The sequence below is a fragment of the Dermochelys coriacea genome, chromosome 2, assembly GCF_009764565.3.
Source record: "Dermochelys coriacea isolate rDerCor1 chromosome 2, rDerCor1.pri.v4, whole genome shotgun sequence".
In the NCBI taxonomy this organism is placed as follows: domain Eukaryota; kingdom Metazoa; phylum Chordata; order Testudines; family Dermochelyidae; genus Dermochelys; species Dermochelys coriacea.
This window is the reverse complement of record NC_050069.1, coordinates 67,598,963-67,617,320: the sequence shown is the minus strand read 5'-3', so window position 1 is coordinate 67,617,320 and position 18,358 is coordinate 67,598,963. Positions and strand designations below refer to the sequence as shown.

Below are 18,358 nucleotides of genomic sequence, written 5' to 3'. Positions count from 1 at the left end.
AGTGCTCCTGATTAGGACATGCACCACCAAAACAAGGTATGTAGTGTGGACATGCAAAAGCTATTAAATTACTGTGGTGGCTGCATGCAGACATAACTTAGGTTGACTTAATTTTGTAGTGTAGACTTGCCCTAAGTGACTATATACCCTGTTCCCAACATTAGTTTTTCAGCTACTTATCTAAAAACTGCACATAACGGCTAGCTGTGGAGTAGGATTTGCTAACATTATATGTTCCACAGCACTCCGATTAGGCAAAAATCTCCCATCTGATAATATTGTCCCCAGTGGCCTTGAGGTACAGATAAATGGCATATCTCCCCCCACCATCCTTTAAATAACTTGACACCTACATTGTGTCATGACAACATTGTTTGAATAGGAGGTGTCTGAGTGGAAGCTGAGAAGCACAAGCAAAGACATGCTGGGCCCATTAATAGCAAAGGCATTCACAATTCTGAGGAGGGCAAGCTACCAGCAACAAACAGGTTACACTTAGAACCTTGCTCAGGAAGCCAGTTTAGGCACTAACCTTGACAGTTAGTACCCTGCCTTGAACCTTCCTTTTTTAGGAAGCGTTTCTCAGAAAGTGGAGATGGCCCAGTCTAGCAACATCTGGTGCATTCATTTCTTCTGTACTTTATCATATGGTTGGTCCATATAGACTTATAAAAAAAAAATGCAAAAAGCTGTTGAGATTATTGACCACCAGATATTGTTGACTCATTCTTAAAAAAATATTGTGGAAGACGACAATGTGGCTCTTTCAGCAAGCATCTCAAAAGGTTTTACAAACGTTAGTTAAGCTTCACACCTCATCAAGTATTATCTCCATTTTACAGATGGGGAAATCAGACACGGTCACTTGTTTGACATAACAGAGCTGGGATTAGCACACTGATTAACATCCTGTTCCTCGCCCTCCAACCTCAGGTTGATGTGGCATGATATTTATGCAGTGTAAAAGCAGCAGTTTCAGATTTGTACATCATGTGCAGACTATTTTTTCCTCCTATATATGTTGTTTACCTAATTCCGAACTAGAATAATCTGCTATGATCCAAGGAAATACAGGATACTGGGAGAGATCATTGCAGCTCCGATCAGCCAGATTGTTGAGATGAAGAAGGTACTGGTAGTTTGAAATATGACCTCGCTGCCATTGCAACATGTAACTCTCAGCTGTCTGCTCTGTAATATGATTTTCTGTAATAAATAAATAAATAAAATAAATAAAATTAGCTTCTCTCTATTCTACAGCACCTTGAATTATTTCACTGCATTATACACTGCAAATGTGTAGTAGTTTAAACAATCTAATTAAAACATACCTATCTATAGCTTTAAAATGCATAAAAATTAAGGAGTCCAATTGAATAGACAGGGGAAAAAGACTAAACATTTGTTAAAGTAAAGAGAAACATGACGTCTATAGTATTTGAAGAATTTTCTTCTTAGCAGTGAGAAGACCCTTAAGATTCTGGACCATGGCTTACTAAGGGATGAGACTACATGAAAGGAATTTGTTCTGCTATGGAGTAACTAATGGTGCCTGCTTAACATCTATTAGTGAAATGTGGTCTCACCTTTGTGTGAATGAGATCCTGTTTAAACAGATTTGATGAAGGTGCAATACCAACACACTGAAAAAAGGAAATTATTACAGGAGGATCTCTGTCTCTGGAATACCGAGTGGAGCATCTCTCAGAGATCCACCCCTCCATTAGCTCCAAAACCAAATAATGGAAGTATGGATATGCAAGCCATACTCTTAAAGGAAAAGATGGACTGAACTGACAGGCCATGTCATAACCATAAGGGTAGTCTAGCCTTCCTCCTTATCTGTAAGGGGTTAAGAAGATCAAATAACCCAGTTGGCACCTGACCAAAGGAACCAATGGGGACAAAAGATACTTTCAAGTTGGGGGCGGTGGCAGTAAGGCTTTGTTTCTGTGTTCTTTCACTCTTGGGACTAAGAGGGACCGGACATCAAACCATTTCCTCCAAACTATTCTGAACCAGTCCTTCATATTACAGAAATTGTAAGTACAGCCAGGCAAGAGTATTAGTTTATCTTTGTTTTCTCAACTTGTGAATTTTCCCTTTGCTGGAGGGAGGTTTATCCCTGCTTTGTTGCAACTTTGAAACTAAGGCTAGAGGGGGTTCCCCCTGTATTTTGTGCATCTTTTGTTACCCTGTAAAGTTATCTTCCAACCTGATTTTATAGAGGGGATTTTTACTTTTTTTTTTTTTTAAATAAAATTCTTTTTTTAAGAACTGATCGATTTTTTTTTCCAGTGTCCAAAGATCCAGGGATTTGGGTCTGTGTTCACTTTGTAACCAACTAGTTCAGATATTATTTTCAAGACTCCTCAGGAAAGGGGGTGTAAGGGCTTGGGGGGATATTTTGGGGGAACAGGAACTCCAAGTGGTCCTTTCCCTGATTCTTTGTCTAAATCACTTGGTGGTGGCAGCATACTATTCAAGGACAAGGTAGAACTTGTGCCTTGGGAAAGTTTTTAACCTGAACTGGTAAAAATAAGCTTAGGGGGTCTTGCATCAGGGTCCCCACATCGGATCCCCAGAGTGGGGAAGGAACTCTGAAAGGCCATTTCCAGAATATGTTACTGTTGCCACGTTGGCTGCTTCTTTGATTATGTGTGAGCATATCTAAGTAGATTCTGCTATGTCACCCCTGTGACACACACTGGGTTAATCACAGATTAAGGGGGTTTGGATTTGTATGACAGCCTCTTATTAAATTATTCACAGAACATTAATTATGTTATTCATTAAGACAATCCTGTTGTTAACACCTTCACCAAGTCTGTAAGGTGAAGAGATAGCTCTCAACAGTGCATCCTAATATTTCACAAATACATGTGGTCACAAAGTGAACTGCCCTAACAATATTGGCCAAATCTGGTAACAAACACACTGTTTTAATCCTACTGATGAATGGCTGGCATTCATCTCTTTTTTAAAAAAGACAAAGAAGGCAACAATCAAGGTGGAAGATACAATCTTCTGCAACTAGAAGACACAGTTACAAAGGCAGATACAGGCAACTTGGGGGTGGTGGCGTAGTGGACGACAGGTCCCTTAACACTATCAAAGATTAGATGCAAGTCTGTGGGTGGCTCCTAGAAACCAACCCCCCTGCCAACCTCCATCAAAAATAAAAAAATCTTTAGCTAGTTACAGTGCAAGCATGATAACCTGTAGTGAGGGGAAGAGGGCAGCCTATATATGCTCCTATAGCACGAATATATAGAAACCAGTTATTCTTCATACCCTCTCATTCAACTTCCCCTGCAGCTACCTAGTAACCTTTACAGAACAGGTGGTCCTCAGGGTAATTGGCCAGGAACAGTGAACTGCGGCCACTAGGAGCTGCAGGGTGAGTGCCTGCGGATGGTCAACGTAACAAAATGTCTTGCAGCCTGCTGGCAGATTACCCTGATGGGCCGCGTGCTGAAGGTTGCTGATCTCTATGAACAGGGGGTACAGCTGGCCTCTAAATGACCTGCTATATGCCCAAAAGTCTACAGAGGAATGGCACTTTTCACCTATTAAAAAGGTGCATAACTGACCTACTTCTTCCCACACATCAAGACAACAGAACCCAGCATATTCCCACAAGGGGGAGGAGGAGGACGACATTTAATAAATAAATGGTTTCAAACCTAGATATGTTGCAATATAGAAATAGAGCTCATCTCGATCTTGAGAGTTGTAGAATTTTAAATATATGTCAGAACACAGGTCATTTTCCGTGCAAAATACTTCTAGGCCCTTCGAAATTAAAGGAGAAAAATTAAATGTAGAAATTCAGCAACAAGCCCCACTGGCCATGTTACTAACAGCCCATTCCAGTTAGTGATATCCAAAACTTAAGACTTTTCCTATATTAGAAGTTTGCCAGCAGTTTTGCCTAACTATTGGCTAATACGCTGCCTGTTGTAAAGATTTCTCCCCTTCTCAACCACATACACATGCACTTTCTTGTAATCAGAGAAAGGAAATTTATAGCTGTACACATTTGATCCACATGAGACAATCTAACAAAATTTCATATACAATACACAGTACACATTTTAACTTTATAAAATATATACTAATTGACTGAAACAATGCAAAAGTTTGGGTCCCTCCCCTCAAATTTTGTTATGCCTAGAGTTTACATTATGTTAAAACTGAAACAAAAACACTGAACATGTACAACCAAGATCTCACTGCAGAATTGTTGTGCTGCCCATTTGCCACTCTCTCACATCAGTCATGTAACCTAACACAATTTCCTTCTTGTACTTCAAGATTATATATAATCTTTAGGACTCACATTTACCAAGCGGGCCATTTTGCAGAAGAATATGTTGTTTAAAAAAAAATCATTAGGGACGTCAACATATCCCAAATTTGGACACTGTAAAGTCGCAGAAGTTAATGTATAAACCAAATTATTTTATGTAAAACAAAAGAAAGTAGGTCGGTTACTTCACTGTGAAATAACTGTAATATAGGTCAGTGGAACCTGAGCATTTACTTAAGTTTCCATCTCATTCACACATCGGAATAATCAGCAAATTAAGTAAAATCCTTTAAACAGATTTTTAGCATAAGATCTGGACTAGTCCCCACTAACATCAAACTGAAATATTAATTTTTTAAAACTAACTATGGAAGAGGCTTCTCACCTCTCATACAGACAGTTCATTGTTCCTTTCAGTTTATAACTTCTACCTTGCTAACAAAACAAATGGTGGGTGAAAACTGCAGTCCTATTCTTAATTCATACTTCTCAGAAAGAAAGAGGAGTTACTTTCTCTGAATCTATCCAACAGGAGAAAAAAAGTGTGAAAGGTATTAGCAATATATGTAGCTAAAAGCAAACAACCCCAGCTCACCAATGGCATTAGACCATGTCTTCTTTTGTAGATGCGACGGACATTGTGCATCTTTATGTGAACCACAGGTTTCTGTAAAATAAAAATCAAGACATACCCCAAAAGCATTAATATTCCACAGGTTCTTGTATATGAGATCAATAACATTAAAGGAAATTAAACAAGGGTTTTTTTTGTTTGTTAGCATGTAATGCCCTGGAGGCAAGATTTATTCTCCACATTAGAGAAGAAACTACCCGTGTTCTCCTAAGAAATAGTTATTTTGTAGGAGAAATAATTATTTTGCTATTAGCTGCTTCCCAGATTCAGAAGCAACTTTAGTGACAACTCCATTGTTTATATGTCATTCCGAAATTTTTCTCAAACAACACTAGTCACACCACAGTAGAAGACAAAAACGAGGAAGTTGTCAGAATATGGAAAAGGTCCTTGAAGAGTAAGCATGCTGGGAAAAATATTTGCTAGCTATGGATACCACCTTATGGACAAAGATAAAACAGCATTTCTTTCACCTAACACAGCCCAAGGTGGCAGTGGATCTGATTTTAGGACATAGTGGTAATCTATTGTAGGTTCTGGAACAGATTTGTAAACAATTGTTTTAAACCATTTGACAGCACAAACAAAAAACAGTCCCATGAATGAAGCAGTAATGATCAACCAGTTTAATCTACAACACACTTCCCTTTACCCCCATGGAAAAAAAAAAGTTTAGTAGGCCAGGAACTGGAGAGTAGTTAACTCCTACGTGTAGTTAACCTTGTTCAGTTTTAACCAGACACAGAATGTACTCAAATCTCCACTATGCAGGGACAGTACTTTAGAATAAGGTCCGATAAATTGTAAATTACAGGGAACAGTCAGACAAGGAAAGTCTACCAAGTAATTTAATAATTGCTATTAGGCCAGTAATCCAATGAAAATAATCTCTCTCTGACAAATCAAAAAGTAAGAACTATGTTTTCATTTCAATGAAATAGTCAAGACCAAGAAAGAGTCCCAGCAATTTAAGTGATATGTATAATATTACATATGAACAGTCAACTGTGGAAAATTAAATGGTTATTACTTTAATCAACACAACAAATTACATTTACGTAGGCACTTATTGCATGTGTTCCAAGAGAAGGCATTTTCTTACGAGGAGTAATCTAGAAAAAATAAGTTATATATGGTACACAGAAGAGCGGGGGGGGGGGGTAAAATACACATGAAGTTTTATTTACTTACAGGATACCCATTAAGAGGCTGGAAATACAAGTTTGCATCAGTGATGCATACATGCCCCGGATTAGTCACCAGTGGTGTCACCATTTCTGCTTCACATTCCATATGCAAGGTTTCAGAAACATTTTGAAATCTGAAAAAAGTTAAAAAAACAAAAAAAAAAACAAAAACAATACCACAGAAGTCAATTTCTCTCTCACTAGTTCCTGCTTAACTGAAGCGGTCACACACTGCTCTAGAAATGTTTTTATGTGCACCTTATTGCATGCCTAAACAGGGTCTCTGAAAAATGTACCAGAGTCTTCTCCTCATCTTCCCGGCTACTTCAAAGTAAAAGTTGTCTATCACATTCTGCAGCAGCTATCATTTTAAAGCATTGGCAGCTTCACATGCACTGCTGCATTTTCCAGAGTCAGTTCAGAAATGCCTTATTTCTACCAGAAACTCATGGATAAAAAGGACCCAGAACAGTATGAAGATGTATAAAATGGTAACAAATTTAACTTTATAGCAGAGAATTTTCCATCCTCTGCTAAATGTAAAGTGCTACAATACTGAGTCATAATGCAAAGAGAAGTAAGATCCTCTAAATTAAAATGCACATGCTGTGGTAAACATGGTTTTCCTAAACACTTTAAACAAGCTAATTAGCTTTTGTTAATCTCTAAACAAGCTTGAACTTCGTAGTAAAAAATAATTAGAAACATACCTGTTTTTATCAAATGATGTTCTAGCCAAACGTGACTGCAATATAGCAGTTATCTAATGAAAAAAGGTTAAAATGTTTTATGTTCTTAATTGCAGTTGGATCATCATCATCATCAACATGCCCTTAAAATATGTCAAGGATTTACCATGGCAGCTTGATCTCCCAGCTTGTCCAGGTGAGAGGCCCGATTGAGCTATTAAAAAAGGAGTTAAAATTAAATACCATATAGATTCATACTACAGTCAATAGAAGTTGATGGCGCTCAGCAGACTTGCACACTGACTTACAGAAATGACGTGCATTAATTTTAAAAGAAATTTTTACTCAGATCTACTGTTCAAATTTGAAGTCATTTTAATAAGTGGTCTATGCAGACAAGCACCATCAAGAAATAAAAGTTTTCTACGAGAGACGTACAAGGCAGATTTCAAAATGAGCACTATGTTTGATTAGTGTACTTTATCACAAGTTCTCCAAGCAAATCAGTAGTACTCTTAGGCAAGTGTCCTAAATCCTTTCATTTGCCTTCAGAAGGTGAAGTTATTCAAACTATTTGCTTAGAGAGATTCTACCTGTATCACATATTCCAAAATTAGATTATGTGGTGGTGAAGTCTGCAAAGCTGTCAAACACTTGTACCTGAAGTAGAGTCTGTATAACATCATCTGTCTTCCCAGCAACATCCAACTGAAAGAGGTATTCAGTTTTACCCTAACAAAAGACGAAAAGTATGTTTAGTACTGGATGAGAGACTATAATTAAGCACAGTACCAAAAGACCACACACTCTCTAGCCAAAATGTATGTTAAAAGAAGGTGGCATTCTTGAACTATTTTGGATTTCATACCCATGACAAATATACAATAAATTACAAAATGCAGCTTTGTTGAAGTAAATTTGCTTTTTAAGTGGTTATTGGCAAGCTAGTCAGTATTTAATAAACATTTTGAGACAAGTTTTCAGATTATTATAGTGTTAGGAGTAGGGCTGTCAAGCTATTAAAAATTAATCGTGATTATAAAAATTAATCGTGATTAATCACATCATTAATTGCAATGTTAAATAGAATACCATTTAAATATTTATGTTTTCTACATTTTCAAATATATTTATTTCAATTACAACACAGAATACAAAATGTAGAATGTTCACTTTATAATTTTAATTACAAATATTTGCATTGTAAAAAAACAATTCAATTCACCTCATACAAGCACTGTAGTGCAATTTCTTTATCATGAAAGTTGAACTTACAAATGTAGAATTATGTAAAAAAAACCCTGCATTCAAAAATAAAATGTAAAATGAACAACATGAGCTGCGTCATCATCCGAGACTGCTAGAATATGAAATATATGGCAGAACGAAGGTAAAACAGAGCAGGAGACATACAGTTCTCCCCCCAAGGAGTTCAGTCACAAATTTAATTAACGCCTTTTTTTTTTTTTTAAAATGAGTGTCATCAGCATGGAGGCATGTCCTCTAGAATGATGGCAAAGCATGAAGGGGTATACGAATGTTTAGCATATCTGGCACATCAATACCGTGCAACGCTGGCTACAAAAATGTCATGTGAATGCCTGTTCTCACTTTCAGGTGTCACAAATAAGAACTAGGCAGCATTATCTCCCATAAATGTAAACAAACTTGTTTGTATGAGTGATTGGCTGAACAAGAAGTAGGACTGAGTGGACTTGTAGGCTCTAAAGTTTTACATTGTTTTCTTTTTGAGTGCAGTTACGTAACAAAAAAAATTCTACATTTGTTTAAGTTGCACTTTCACCATAAAGAGATCGCACTACAGTATTTGTATGAGGTGAACTGAAAAATACTATTTTATCATTTTTGCAGTGCAAATATTTGTAATAAAAATATAAAGTGAACACTGTACACTTTGTATTGTGTTGTAATTGAAATCAATATATTTGAAAATGTAGAAAACCATCTAATAATATTTAATAAATTTCAATTGGTATTCTATTGTTTAACAGTGCAATTAAAACTGCAATTAATCCCGATTAATTTTTTTGAGTTAATCGCGTGAGTTATCTGCAATTAATAGACAGCCCTAGTTAGAAGTAAAAGCTTTTAAATGCTTGTACACCTAAAAAAGAGGATCAACATATTTATTTGTAACTTTAGAACCAGTACATGATTATCTAGCGAATGACATTTTTATTGAAGGATACGATTAGTGCTACTGTATATCTTTTAGACAAAAGTTTCTAATCTACATCATCTTAGAAGATCAGGCTATACAGGTAATTGCAGTACAGGTCTCTGAATGAGGAAGGAGAATATGTACAATGGAAAAACACCTAACATTAAAAACAAGGTTCAATTTTAACTCTCTATTTTACGTCTGCACTCTATTGCATCACAGCAAGGAGATCCCAGAATCTTCTGACAACCCTTAAATATGGTATAAAAGTATATCAAAAAACTCCTGTGATTTTTTTAAATATACAACCTAATGAGGCAAGATGAATAGTAAGAAGTATTTTGTGACACTGGGATATAGGTAGATGCAATGAAAGATTTATTTTGCAAAAAAGCTGCTTTTCAGGCTCAAAGAACTAGTGATATCTGGATTATGTTCAATTCAGTTTTACAGTCCCAGTTCACAGAAGGTAGAGAGCAATCCAACTAAGGAAATAAAAATAAAACGTTGGATATGATAGTGAAGAAAACAGGAAGTCTCAAAGAACTTGGGGTTAGAGTGAAGAGAAAGAGGGTTGAACAACAAAATATTTCTGGTGCTAGCCTGATAAGACGACCCTTATAGCACATTTTGGGAATTGCACCTTTCCTTCAATGGCTAGGAGCGACTCTGGGAGATCAAGAGTACTTGTGGCACCTTAGAGATTAACAAATTTATTTGAGCATAAGCTTTCATGGGCTACAGCCCACTTCATCAGATGCATAGAATGGAACACATAGTAAGAGGATATATATACATACAGAAAATATGAAAAGGTGGAAGTTCCAGACCAACTCTAACGCTAGAGAATAGTGTCGTGGGTTATTTATAGCCATCATAGGCAAAAGGTATCTCAGAAAAAGTCTATCTCCCTGGTCACATGGAAAGATAAAAACAACAATTCAGGATATTCTGATTTGTTGGAGTGTGTTACTGCATAGGTTCTATGTAGGATAGGACAAGTGGAGTTTCAAAACACATACACCTAAACTTAGTACCAGAGCAAAGTACTCGTATGAGTGTCTGGAATTAGTAATCATTCAGGGGGAAGATCGGTTTGGCAACAGCAGAACAAGTGGGCCCTTGAAGCTATGGAAGAAACACTAGGTTTCTTGTTTTAACATACAGCAATACAGCTTCATCCCTTTATGGTGTTAGTTACGATTCCCTACCACTCACATAAATACATCATCTCCAGTACCTAAAAATAATTGACACACACTAGACTGAACCGGTCACGAACTGGACTGAAGAAGGTCCTCTCAATTAGTTAGCCTCCAGTAAGTTTGAACTCTGGAGCAAGGACTTAATCTCTTCCCGTCAAACTCAATCCAGCTGGGTTTGTTGTTGTCCGGGATTGTAACAGGGCGTAGCATGGCCTCCTTTGCTTCTGCCTCTGCTCTGTTCCAAAAACCAGTCAGAGACCTTCTGGCTCAGCAATCATCGGTGCAATTTATTTACAGTGTGTAATCCCACCACCTTCTCACCATCTAAAGCTTGGAGGTTTCAGCCTTAAGAGCTTCTCAATCTCTGCAATTGGGGGGAAGAGAACTACCCCTCTCCTTCCACTCTCTAGTTTCCCCCTTTCTGTCTGCCCCAATTTGGCTTCCTTCCACTGAGGCTTTTATGTAGCCACAGGCTAATTGGGCTGGCAGATGTTTCCCCTTTGCCAATCAGGTGCAGGTTTCTCTAGGCCGCTCTAATCTACCTCCCTTAATTGGAGCTGGCATGACAGAGACCTAGCACAACAATCCCAGCCCAGCATCCCATCACAATGACCTTTTCCTGTCAATAAGGTTTTATTTTCTGTACTGCCAACATACTGCTGGTGAATCAGGGGAAAAGCAGTGCAACAAGGTTTTCACTGTTTCCCCCTAACTTTCAAGAGTGCTTATGTTTTATGAATAGAGATCTAGTTAATAAAGAGTACATAAAAAAACCTAAAAAAGTTGTGAAGGGAGCAAGAGAGCATTTCCAAGACATGTTGCTGTTCATTATAGAAATAGGAATTTGTGGGCCGTGTTTTCCTTAAATAAGGGCAAGATTTCAAGGATGACAGAATATCTTGAGCAATTTAAACAATTCTTGTGCCTGTTCACCCTGTTCCAATAACTTTTGGGTAAGAACGAAGTTTGTTGGTATTTGAGCGCTTAGGTTCTTTCACAGAAAATTTATAAAAGTTGGTTTCTTTACACTGCATTTTCTTTCATTTGCCTTTCCTTGATCTAGTTTAACCTAGCAATTGAAAAGCTTTTATTTGCATTCAAAATTTGTTTCAATACCAAGTCATGGCAACCTTAGACGACACATCATGCGTACATTAAGACAAATACCCAGACACCGTTTATTATACAGTACACAGAAGTACTTATTATGAATACTTTGCATTTGTTCCCATAAACCTCAGATGGCAATTAAATAAATAATCTTGCTCTTTCAGGAACAAGAGCATAGTTCATATAAAATCCTTAGATTGTTAAAATAATGAAAAATGTCTACTTACTCTTTCAGTTTTATAGGGTGCAATAATGTTTTGTTCTTTAATGAGAAAAGCCTGAAAAAGGATAAAAGATCATTTAGCCAGAATATGCTTGGACAATAAATTCTCTATGAATTACATTGTTTGGTGATAATGTGTGGATAAAGTGTGTGTGCTCATGATGTGTATGTGGAGGTCTGTACAGGGAGGAGAGATCTTTTATTAACTTGGGGTGGAAGCAGGATGGGAGTGACGGTGACAAAGGGGTCGGAACATGGGCCATTCCTGGCAATTTCTATCTGGTATCCTGTTGCCAAAAGTGGCCAGTACCAGAGACTTCAGAGTAAGGGGCAAGAAACCGAGAAATGGGCAATTATGGAACTACCTTTTTGTAAGGAAAATTTCTTCATTTAGAAATTCATAAGACATCATTCATAAAACTCTTTATTTAGAAGTTGGCTTATGCCCTAAAGCATGAGGACTTGTATCCATTCTTAAACTTCGCAGCTTTTGCTTTGTTTTCTAATCCTACATAATTAGGCTTGGCAGAATTCAATTTTTTTTATATAATTTTGATGGATAATATCAATGTTTATTTTTAAGCTTTTTATCGCTTAAATTTTCACAGTTGCAGGAAAGCATGAAGGGATCAGACAATAACTATTTAGTGACGGTAGATGTTGAGACTCAAAAAGTTAAAGATTTATGACTGTTAAAACAACTTGTCAACCTCACTGTTTTGTTAAGTTATGTAAAAAGACTGAAGATAGAAACAAATATTAATAAGAAGGTCAGTTACATTGAATGTTTTTAACTAAATTATGTTATGACGCCTTTCACTCAATTAGCTGTATCCAGAATTTACATTGTCATTAGCATGGCAGGTTCACTGATGATACTGCTGAAGAAAGGCATTCATAATGTGTGTGCGCGCGCGCGCGCACACACACACACACACACACACACACACACACACACACACACACACACACACAGATGTAAGAACAGGTTTACCAAGTTTTAAGCACTTTCTGATTTTAAAGATAGTAAATTACTATTAAGCAAGATAGAAGCAGGACTGCATTCTTGCTTTGAGTGACTTCTGCTAGTGAGAGCTATCGCTATTCAGCAATATGACCACCACTTACAAAAGGCACAAGTGTTCAATTCAGCCAAGAAGCTTAATTTCTTAAATATCTTTTTTGATTTACTGCATTTTTATTCTATTCACTAAAAGACTCCACAACATTTAGAGGATTAAATGCAATGTACAGAAAGAGCACTGAAGTCTAACTATATTTATTGGAAAGCTGTTTGATACACAGATCTTTCCTAGAAATTTTTTTGCATTTAACATTTCTAATGTTGTTCTTTGAATTAGTTTTAATGTTTAAATCAAACTACTATTCCAAACTGTCTTCACTTTCAAGGCCCTGCATGGCCTCTCTCTCTCATTCATTCTCAAGATTCATAGATTCCAAGGCCAGAACGGTCCATTGAAAAGATGTCGCCTCCAACTGGCCACCTGTTAAATTTTAAAAAAAAAGTACCTTTACGCTTTCTCTCATGCTGCCCTTCATGCTTGGGAGTAGTTCCCTGTACACATCCAGAAAGCTACCTCACTATCCTCCTTAAAAACTCTCCTTTTCAACAATGCCTACAAAAATCTTGACAATGGGTACTGGTGTGCTGAGAGCACTGGGGGCTGTGCTGACCAATATTGATTGTACTCCCCCATCTATCTCTGTAGACATCTATTATCTCTTTGGGACAGGGACTGTCTTTTTGTTCCGGCTTTGTACAACATTTAACACAATGGGGTACTGGTCCATGACTAGAGCTCCTAGGTGCTCTGTAATAATCAAACTATGGCTATGAAAGCCCTAATCTAGCAACAAAGCTCTGTGCAGGCACAAAGATTTGCCTACATTTCAGGATTGGGGCCTAATACCTAAGATTTGCTTACATTGCAGTTAGCTTGTATTACTGCATGTTAAATGAATATTTTACAGTTTGGAGAGCTCTCAAATACAAATCCCAAATTTAAAATTACCAAATAGAACATGAAGGTTGAAAGCATCTGTATTACCAAACAAGCATAACAGAAAAGACTCTTTCAGGTTTTAACATATATTAATGCAATTTGTTATTCCTCAGAGATAACGAAAGCAGAAGTTACAGAGTTTTTTTATACTGTTTTGATAACCTCCAATGACCTTCACATTACAGGTTTTATTTCGCAGCTATTATGGCATTAAATAGCTTTTCATTTGCCTATTATTCGCAGTCAAAACAAAAGGCTTCTTATTCAGTCATGCACTGGCAATGAATTTTGAGTTTACAGAGAAAGTAATCCTGTCTGTGATTATACTGTACACATGTTCCATTATAATTCACTATAACTACAACTTATTACAAAATGGATGTAATAATGTCTAATTCTTATATACTAAAAGGTTTCTCTGCACAGAGTGACAGAAATCAGAAAATGTCAATTTTATACACTTTAAATTCCCCCTCTTTTATATAAAATACTTTTTATATCACAGCTTTCATCTAAGGATTTCAATACGTTACCAATGTTATAGGCAGTGGTTCTGGAACTAAGAGTGCTCCTGCATCCTTTGGCTTGAAGTAGTAATAACAAACACCAAAGGCACCCCCTCATAAAAATTGTTCCAGCACCCCTGATTATAGGGAGGAGATGGCAGCATCTAACTACCCCATATTTAGTTTGCCAAACACTTTTGAGATACTGTAAGAGAAATCCTTCTTGGACCACAGATTGGGATAACGTGTTTTGTTCTTCACAACTTTAACAAGGGAGTGTGGGGACGAAAAGGAAAAGAACATAGCTCCACTCTGAGGGATCTGACTGAGTTTGCAGGACTGGTTGTTAGAAAGGCATCTTTATATTTGTAAACAGAGGACATTTTATATAGAAGTTGTTGCTCTGGACCCACAACTGCAGAATATCATTTTTACAGAAGCTCTACACTGAAAAGAGCATAACTAACTGTACTGGGTATAACTACATCAGTATAACTAGTAAAACTTTCCCATGTAGACAATCTAGTAACCTGCCCAAATCAATTTTGGGCTGCAGCAATTTGTTCTTTATTAGGGCAAAAACAAGATTACAAGTGTGAAATCTACCAGTGGACCAACATGAAAAATGGGTTGATTTTTTTCCCTCAAAAGATTTCATGAAAAGCATATCCATTTTTTGTTGAAGGCTTTCTAATTTTGAAATTTTTATCTCCACTCCATTTTTAAAATGAAGCATAGAGTGTTGAACATTATTTACAAATCTGAATTAATCATACCCAAGACACTCCATGCTCTAACATTACTTCCATACTTCATGACCAGTTACTGACAAATTTAATGCGCACGCAGTACAGTGTCCAATCTTTGAACAGTTTTCCACTTGAATCTTTCAAAAGACAAATATAAGCCATGGTGAGAGTGGAGAGTCAGAAAAACGGAAACACATGCAGAAAGACCAAAACAAGAAGTATCAAAGTTGGAATACATCTCCCTTGGTTTTTAATGATAAAAGTGATCCTCCTGTATCCATTCATTTCTGAAAATACTATCTTTACTAGGCAATTTGCAATTGAGCATGGAGGTAAATTTATCGTATCTGACTTACCATCTATTCAAGAGATGCCCTCAACATGTCAACCTCAACTTAGTTTGATTTGAACATTTGTGTTTTTCTGTATTTACTTATTTATGAAAGATGTTAAGAAATGTAATGTGACATATTGTTTTCTAGTTCACTGTGTCCAATATTTTTTTTTTAAATACTTAAAGGAATCCTAGAAAAAAAACTTCTTATTTTTGAGCCACAAATTTGTTATATGTATTTCTTACCTGATTGGATACAACAGAAATCACTCCAGATGTATACCTATAATGCAGATAAGGTACTTGAAATACAAGTATTCAACTTATTAAAAACAAAAATAGAAGTATCTAAACATCTTAAATTCACATACCAGGTGAAAGAGTTATTTTCTTCATTATTTTCTGGTGCTTCTATGTTAATACAGTCTCGCAATGGGATCTGCAGGAAGTTATAGAAATATGTATTTCTTTAAACATATGTTTTAAAAAGAAATTAAGTTACTACCAAATGATCAGACTGGACAATCTACCTTAATAATGGGCTGGATTTTCTCATCTGGTTCAAAAATAATTGATTTTGAGCAGATTTTTAGTGAACCTCTGATTTTCCTAAGAAAAAGGAAAAAAGAAAAAAAATTTGCATAACTAAATTGAGATCCAATAGCTGAATGACTACAGTATAATTTTCAAAACACAAATGGCTTTCTACCTTTCATCTCTGCAGTCTTTCTTTATAATATGATTAGCTGTATGCTGTTCAAAGTAATATTCCTCCAGATTAAGAAGGAGCAGCGAAAACCTACAAATAAAAACGAGAGGAATTTTTTTTTTTTAAAGAAACTTTGTTCTTCATGCAGAGATCAGACTCTGCATTGTTCTTATTAAAATATACTGTCAAATGGGCAGGAGTAACAATAAAAGACATGTTGGAAACTGATTTTCCTAAAAAATACCACAATTGTGTTTTAGGCATTTCTGAAGTGTTAAAACTCCATAAAAGAAATCTTTTATGCTCTGTTACTATTCTGGTCAAAAAAGCAATCCTGATTGCCTGGATGAACCCAGCAGGACCACAAAGACCAGTATAGCTCAACCTGATCAAGGTAAACCATGGAACAAGTATTACCAAGCACCATTCACAGAAGCTGACCTCACACCAGTTTGAAAGGAATCAGGAAGCAATCATTTATTTCAAAATAAGTAAGGCTTCTCTCTACAACATAGCCTTGAATCATTTGATATCATCTATGCCATCATCACTTAGATTTACATGTTCTTGTAAGCATTACAAGGAAAGCATTATGTATATGCATAATCTTTTAAATTATAATAAACATTTAAAAACTGCACTGTCAAGATTGTTTGGGTAATCTGTGAATAACCATAACAATGAATCCTTCTGAAAGGCTTTGCTTTCTGTATTAGAAATAAAAGGGTGATGTCCCCCCCACACACACACTTTCAGGCAAAATTTGTTTCAGCCCTTCTCAGTCCCATTATTTGGTATGAGTGAAAACTAATGTCTGGCCCTTACCTGTTGGATCTTTGTGAAATTAGAGAGAACTGTGGATGACTAAGATTTCTCTTCACACCAAAAAGTGGTCAGTTTTCTGGAAGTGTGAAAATCGACTATTGCTTTCGGAAATTTGCCATGTGTAAGACACTTAACTAATTAACACTAATTGTTAATTATATTAAATAACTCAGCACTATATACATAACCAGCTGATTCAAAGCACATTGAAGGCAATGGAAATACCACCTTTGACTTCAACACTGTTGGGCTCAAACCCTAAGCGACCGATACTAAAACGTCACTTTAAGTTTATCATAGGAAGCACTTGTGTAATATACTCCTTAGGGAATTCTGCACCAAAAAATTTAAAATTCTGCACACAATACTTTAAAATTCTGCAAATTGTATTTGTCAAAATAAAACTATATAATCATGCCAGTTTCAATTACTTTGGTAATTTATTCCAAAATACCTGTCAGCAAATAGATCTGTAATAATACAGACAGACAAAAATTCTTACAGGAGTAGAGATTTAAAGAAACCCCTATGGACAGCCCAGTTCCTGTTTCTCTGCCCCCTCCCCGAGAGCCCAGCCAGAGGGCGAGACACTCTCAGCCCACCTCCGCCAGAGGCCCCCCCCACAGCCCGGACACTCGCATCCCCTACTCCTCAGAGGCCAGCTGCTCCCCCCCGCAGCCTAGACACTTACGCTTCCTCCCCCACAGAGCCCAGCTGCAGGCCACCCCAGCCCAGATGCTCACTCCCTCTACCCCCCAGAGCCCAGGGATCCAAAGGGAGAAACAGCTGATGCAGGGTCCAAGGCTTTCAGAGAGTTTCCTGCATGGCATTGCCCTCTCCTTTCTTGAGAGCATGCTGGGAACTGCAGCTGCTGGGAACCCTCAATTTCCCTCCCCTTTCTCCTCCCCCTAGCCTTATCTATTTGTGCGCTGGGCTCTGCTGGGTCCAGCGGCCCCTAGTGGCGGCCAACATCTCTGCATTACATTTCTGTGGAGGGAAAAAGGAAATTCTGCATGCACATAAATTTCTGAAAAATTCTGCATTGTGCAGAACTCCTCCAGGGGTATGTAATATAATCAAATTATGTTGCTTCTCTGTAAGTCAAGAGAACACACTTTTCATCGCTATGGCCACAAGTTGTAGGACCACTAGGCTGTTTAATTGCTCAGAAATACATTGATAGGAACACATCATACAATGAGTATCTGATAAATTATTACTTCTTTGAGGTTCATTAAATATTTTATCTTAAGTGTGGGATTGGAATGAAAAATAGTAGACTGCTTTTAAAGGCAACAATACCCTTAAAACAGAAGACAAAGAAAAAGGACATCTTTGATGAGTTAAACAAAAGGGGGCAGCTTTCAAAAGAGCTCAAAGAGTATCTCTACTCAACGTTTTGGAGCTACTAGTAGGAGCGAGCCTCCTAGAGCAGGTCAAGAGACTCGGGTTAGCAGGGCTCACACTAGCACTCTAAACATAGCTGTAGAGATATTGCTTTGAAGTTGCAGCTCAAGCTGGAGCTCAGGCTATGAAGCCTAGGAAGGGGAAAGGGCTTCATATATTGGACTGGAGCATTTAAAATCTAGTCAGCTAAAAGGAATTTCTGGTACTATATCTGCCTGAGCCACCCTGCCAACTTTTGGGGCCTTGGAGATGTATTTTAAGA

General features: G+C 37.1%; 1 protein-coding gene across 4 annotated transcripts in view; it reads right to left on the bottom strand.

Annotated features, from left to right (window-relative positions):
- NSMAF (neutral sphingomyelinase activation associated factor) overlaps positions 1-18,358 on the bottom strand; it is a 61,907-nt gene that overhangs the window by 30,310 nt on the left and 13,239 nt on the right. For 3 of the 4 annotated variants that reach the window (XR_006278824.1, XM_038389795.2, XM_038389797.2), the window contains exons 2-13: positions 15,865-15,954; positions 15,686-15,764; positions 15,527-15,594; positions 15,402-15,438; positions 11,547-11,597; positions 7,483-7,554; positions 6,989-7,036; positions 6,844-6,896; positions 6,138-6,267; positions 4,908-4,979; positions 3,687-3,795; positions 1,030-1,206 (exon numbers count right to left, since the gene is read on the bottom strand). Coding sequence is in view for 3 of the 4 variants with exons in the window: in XM_038389795.2 (XP_038245723.1) it covers positions 1,030-1,206; positions 3,687-3,795; positions 4,908-4,979; positions 6,138-6,267; positions 6,844-6,896; positions 6,989-7,036; positions 7,483-7,554; positions 11,547-11,597; positions 15,402-15,438; positions 15,527-15,594; positions 15,686-15,764; positions 15,865-15,954 (986 nt within the window). In the remaining variant the exon portion in view is untranslated. The remainder of the gene's footprint in view (positions 1-1,029; positions 1,207-3,686; positions 3,796-4,907; positions 4,980-6,137; positions 6,268-6,843; positions 6,897-6,988; positions 7,037-7,482; positions 7,555-11,546; positions 11,598-15,401; positions 15,439-15,526; positions 15,595-15,685; positions 15,765-15,864; positions 15,955-18,358) is intronic. The other variant, XM_043507823.1, reaches the window with a different exon arrangement.